The sequence below is a fragment of the Argiope bruennichi genome, chromosome 10, assembly GCF_947563725.1.
Source record: "Argiope bruennichi chromosome 10, qqArgBrue1.1, whole genome shotgun sequence".
Classification (NCBI taxonomy): Eukaryota; Metazoa; Arthropoda; class Arachnida; order Araneae; family Araneidae; genus Argiope; species Argiope bruennichi.
The window spans coordinates 39,460,129-39,466,128 of record NC_079160.1 but is presented as its reverse complement, the minus strand read 5'-3'; the positions used below and the strand labels follow the sequence as shown (position 1 = coordinate 39,466,128).

The window sequence follows — 6,000 nt, the reverse complement described above, 5'->3', positions numbered from 1 at the left end:
AGTTGTTTTATATCTGTTCTTTAGTACAGAGACTAGGATTGAAAGAAGAAACGAAGGATACCATTTTTTTTTTTTCAAAATGCATTAAAAAGCATCATAAAAATTAACATTTTGAGGAATTTTTTCCGATAGTCAGAAAACAGCAAAAAATGATGAAATGATATAAATTAAATCCAGAGACAGTTAATTAAAATTAAAATTGACCAATACAAATGTCAAAATTAATGCACTCTTTGTAGCGGTCATAATGATTATATTTTGCAACAATTTAGCTTATTTAATAGTAACTTTTCATCTGGACTGATTGTAATGCTTGCTTTGGCAATGTTGCTAATGCCTTACCTCCCTCCTTTAACCTGTTAACCGGGTAATTAACTCATATTCAATTCGTTTTGCATTTAAATATTTCGTCGTACCCAGTTAACAGGTTAATAACGATAAAACAAAACTAAACAGGATAGTACGGAAGCCGGATAATCGCAAACCGGATACTCGGAAGTGTACCGTATTCTAATTTGTTTTATGTGTTTCAACAACTAAAAAATTTCTATGTTAATTCCCATTGTGTATGAAGTGAAGTGAATGAAAGAAGCCAATGAAAAGAGACGGGAAAAGAACGATTAATTTAATGATTGCTTGCTTTACACTTGCACTCGTTTGTGTGTGACAAACAGTTGAAAAAATTGTCGGAGTAAAATCCACTCATGCTAATCAACAGAAAAAAATTCTTTCTTTCACCTGCACATTCACAAAATAGTTATTCGGGCTGATAATTCTCTTTTATTTGATATCCACTTTACGTGCAGACAAGTGATATGATTGTAATGATATAAACTCGACAGAGTCATTAATTTGCAAATGAGGTCGAAATGTGAACGTTGCACATTTCGACTCATTCGAGTGCGCGAAACATATCGCGTTCACGAGTAAAAGTTTTTCTTGGTATTTCTTTACTTCATATAAAGGTAATCAACACATCAGTTTTTTTTCGAAACGACCTCCGTCTAGAAAAACAACACAACAGGAATAAATTAAATGCAGCCTTGTTCCTGTTGATGCAGATGATATGAAATGTTGAATTTAAATATCATTGAGATGAACGAAAACATCAAAAAAACAATTGACTCTTGTACCAAATAGGAGAAAAAAAGGATTATGAGAATTCATTTAGAAAACGCCATCACAATTTGTTGCCACAAATCCATATTTTTTTTTTTCCTCCATCCGATTGCTTATAAGTAGCGTCTCTCTGAAATCTTCACAAGTTCAAAAGAAAAAAAGATTCATCTTCAGGTATTTGGTTGATCTTCTGATTATCTTGCAGGTGCTGCTTGGATCCTTTTACGTTTTCTAAAAAGAAAAACAGGTATGTGTGTTAGGCTCATCGGTAAATTTTTAAAACAACTACTAGCCGCCTACGGCGACTAGTTGCCTATCCATCATATATTATTTAAGATAATTAGCAAACGAAATTATCTTTCTCCCAGCCACAAATACTACCTCGATTTCACCAATATTTATTTCTTATAAAATTAAAGCTATCAATGGTCGTTTGTATTTTATATCAAATCAGTTGTGCCCTTTTCTCAACCACTATCCATTTGTGAAAAGAAATTTTGAAAGTATAAATTTACAATGCATTCTTGGTGACGAAAAAGAAAAGAAAAAAAAAACATTTAGATAGAGTTCGTCAGTCACAACTATTAAATAAGTAAAATATCTAATTTACCGATTTTGCCAAATTTTATTTCCTATGAAAGCTAGATACATAGAGTTGTCTACCCCCTGCATCTCCACAGCAAAATAAAATACAGAGTAACAATCTCAACATTTGGATCGATTTTGCCAATTTTTGTCATAATTAATTTTGCTTCTTTACAAGCATTGTCAACCAATCAGAATGCTCTATTATTATTATTATTATTATTATGCAGTCATGATTTAAAATGCCTTTTTTTAGTTGTGATAAGATATATTTTCTCAAAATTCGTCGACATGACTATATTAATGTCAATAATTTAGTCGATTATTAATTATATTAATTTAGTCATGTCTGTCTGATAAGTTACATATAAATCAGAACAAAAGCATAATAAACAATATTTAAAATAATATAAATAAAAGTTGCATGATAATAACTGAGCATTCTGATTAGCTAGCTATGCTTCAAAGCTACAAAATTTCATGAAATTGCTGCATTCGTTAAAGCTGGGAACTGTAAAGAGGAGTTTTCCTATAATGTACAGAGAAGTTTTGTTTATTATATTTCACTAGGCATCATGAGTTTTCATCTGAAGGAAAGATTGACAAAAATCTGACAAACGATTAAGGGTGGATGACTGGTTTATTGATTTTTCTTACTTTTTTAAATATATAAATAAATAATCTTTTTAATTTCGTATCAGTTGCCTGCAAGCCTTCGTTTCAAAAACATCAAAACTGATTGTTAGAAAGAACTGCAATTATTTTGTTTACACTATTTTAGACATCGTTTATATAGAATTTTGCTTGGACTTACACTTCACTTTCTAAAAAATCTAACACCAATATATATATATTTCTTTATTTAGGCTAACGATGGTGCTAGATTTTGATTTTTAACAATTTTATCAAAGTGAAATTCTTTTCAAGATAGTATTATTTTTAAAGAACTCACCATAAAAGACCTCTTTTGATGCAAGTATCAATCATTAATTAAATTCGTTAAGTGCACAATCTAATGAGTCTCCTGTTTTAAATTGAATCTGAACGAATGATCTGCAAAATTTAATGATGAACTATCGTTCATTTTACTTCTCGAGGTCATCTTGAAAAATTTAAGGCTTGCATAATACCCGAGACCATAAGGGCCGCCGCATCGTATATAATTATTGTAGAACTGCAGCACTATTAGTTTTTTTTATGTATAAATTTGATTATTTATTTGACTTTGCATGTAACATCTAAATTCATAAGCCATTTGAACTTACGACCAGGCTTCGAATATTAACTAAGCAAAGTAGGCAATAGCTTAATACGGCCAAGTTCTAGAAATATTTTTGCAGTATTTTTTTTTTTTTTTAAATTTCAGAATATTATGCTGAGGATTTTATCGTGTACCCCAAATTCATGTACAGATCATAGCTGTCCATTTTTTAAAGTTAGCAGAATGATTTTCAATTCAACAGCTCTGACAAGCTTTGTATTTAAATGCGTAAAAAATGTCATTTTTTTAAAAAAATGTTTTGTTTAAAATTATTTTTACATTTTAATATTCGGAGAATACCGAGACCAGTATTGTTGAAGGTACAACTTTGAAGTGTTTTTACCATTTTTGATTGTCATAATATTTGCTATTTAAAAATTACTTATATAGATGGTAAATTAAAATGTGTAGAAGCAACTGGTTTTGAGAGAAGGAAAAGATGGCCCCGAAATTGCCGAAGAGCCCAATCGCATCCTGCTTACGAATCGCATCCTGCTGAGGAATTTCAGTAGCGAAAACATGGAGAGGGTAATCGGCATCTTTTTTAATCATTTTTTAAAAATATCCTTTCACTTTTTTTAAAGAAATTTTCTGGGTTTTTTTATTATTATTATTATTATTAATGCAATGATAATCAAGTTTTACATAAATTGTGTTTCAATCTCTCCCCTCCTCCCTCCCGTTCAAAGGTACTTACGGTGGCAGTGATGAGCTCATGATTAGACAGGCTTCCTTTACACATCCGGTCCTGTGGGGTAGGGGCCAGGAGGATATGCACCAGGTGGAATAGGTCCCTGTATATTAAAAGGAATAAATTAAAAACGACTTGATATGAGAAAGTACCACACACTATAACTTTTTTAAAAAAATCTAATACATATAGTTTTACATATAAGAGAATAGATTACATTAGTAATACAATAATTAATTATTGTGACATATGGTTTTATGAATAGAAATCAAATTTTATTTTGCAGTGCATAAAAATTAAAAAAATTTTTAAATCCACAGAACATATTATAATATAGAAAGCATCTGTTTTTTTAATATAAATATATAAAAACTTACACCGCCAGGAGGCGGCCTCCAACCACAGCCAGGTAATGGTAAGCCATCCGGTCCTAATGGGCAAGGAGCATCTAAACCAGGGACTCCCTAAAAATGAGAATAAGATCTATATGTAATCTTAATGAGTATAATTAAATGGTATTTCATTCCATACTGTTGAGGAAAATAAAGCAGGCTCAGCAGAAGGTAATGACGTCTTATTTCACACAAAAACACTATCGTAAAACTCGATATTTGAAACTCGGGTGTCAAAACACAGACGAAAAGTACACAAAACAGCAGCAACGGTACAAAAAGTTTAGACAGAACTCAATTCGACTCCCACTATTACTCTGTGTTTCGATATTTTTAAATTTTCCTGCACATTAGCTTCCAGAAAGATACTGTACATTTGCTCCTAATCGAGATATCACTGAGATTCTTCTTTATTCTTCAGGTGTCGTCCTCGTTATCTGACCATGGTTCAAAATTACGAGGTCCGTCCCAAAATAGCCCTAGCGTTGCTTCAAACGGGACGTTAATATAACTAAACTAAACTAAACTAACTAAACTCTTCTTTATTCTGCATTTTTGTGGCGAAGAGCGGGGTTACTAAGTCGGAAATCATTATTATATCTGTAAAATTATCCTACTTGTCAAAAGATTTATTGCGCACGGAAGCCAATGTTACAAATTCATAACAATATCAACATTATGGCATCTATAAACTGTGAAGTATCAAGAATAACTGGCACACGATGAACAAGATTTTTCTCCCCATTCTTGAAGATATTTTTCAAATTTATTGAATTCAATAGCATTCCTTCATTTAATACTATTTTAACACTCTACTGCACTTCGAAAAGGCTCAAAATTTTTATTCTGTAATAAATCGATTTTGTGGTAATAGAATATGCAGAAATTAAAAAATAAAGTTCCATCTTTTAAATTAATTTTAAAGATCAATAAAAATTTTTAGTTCTTTTTTAAAAAACAAAATGTTGGCTAAACTATAATTGATTATTCGAAGACCTCGTGTTTTCATGTTTAACCGTATATAATTATCAGCAGAATAAAATGAAATTTCTTACTTGATCTCCTTTTTCTCCTTTCTCGCCTCTTTTACCTCGTTTGCCACGTAAACCCTGAAAAGAAATTCCTTTATTGAAGTTTAAGAATTGACACACATGAAGTTTCAAATGTAATTTTAAAATGCATCTTTTTCAATCAATGCAATTTTAAGAGGTTTAATATTTTCTAGTAATTGTATTTAATTCCTTCAATATATAATTTAAAATGCATTTGATTTAGATTTGTTAAAAAAGCAGGTACAGTGATTTATTCTGGCCAAATCATCACGATGGTAAGTATATTTTGACAGTAGAGACTTCCTGCATTGTTGATTATAATAATAATTAAAAAAAATATGGTAAAATTAAATTAGTTTTAATATTGCTGATTAAATTATAAATTTCCTAGATTACATGCAAAAAATCTTAGGTCATATTTCGAATCCACATTTACATTCTTATTTTATGAAAAAAAATTAAGTGATTCATGAAAAGATTAATTTTTGTTATGCATGTATATAATACATTTAATTCTGGCATATGGGTTATTAAATTATATAGATAAAAGATTTCAAAGAATCAAAAACTTTTAAACATTCTTACGTCAATAAACAATATGTTCTTCTAGTTAAATTTGTTTACAAATAAAGCACTTTTTTCATAACAGCAATAATTCATAATGACTTTCCAGATCAGAATAAAAAGATGTTGTCATTTTTTTAAAAATATTTCGTAATTAATAAACAGAAGTAACGAAATAGATAATCTTCATTTGAATTAAATTTATCAAAATATTTAATTAGATTTAATTTAACACATACATAGAAAATTGAATATATAGATATTAAGATTAAACCATTTTTATTAACAATAACTGCTATTAGTATTAATAGCCAATTAACCACATTAATTGGAATT

The 6,000-nt window shown here is 29.7% G+C and overlaps 1 protein-coding gene across 7 annotated transcripts in view; it reads right to left on the bottom strand.

Annotated features, from left to right (window-relative positions):
- Positions 1-604: 604 nt before the first annotated feature.
- The window catches only part of LOC129988295 (collagen alpha chain CG42342-like), a 698,930-nt gene continuing 693,534 nt past the window's right edge, over positions 605-6,000 (bottom strand). For all 7 annotated transcript variants that reach the window (XM_056096482.1, XM_056096484.1, XM_056096486.1 and 4 more), the window contains 4 exons: positions 5,104-5,157; positions 4,034-4,120; positions 3,663-3,759; positions 605-1,350 (listed from right to left, as the gene is read on the bottom strand). In XM_056096482.1, the coding sequence (XP_055952457.1) occupies positions 3,700-3,759; positions 4,034-4,120; positions 5,104-5,157 (201 nt within the window). In that variant the 3' untranslated portion in view covers positions 605-1,350; positions 3,663-3,699. The remainder of the gene's footprint in view (positions 1,351-3,662; positions 3,760-4,033; positions 4,121-5,103; positions 5,158-6,000) is intronic.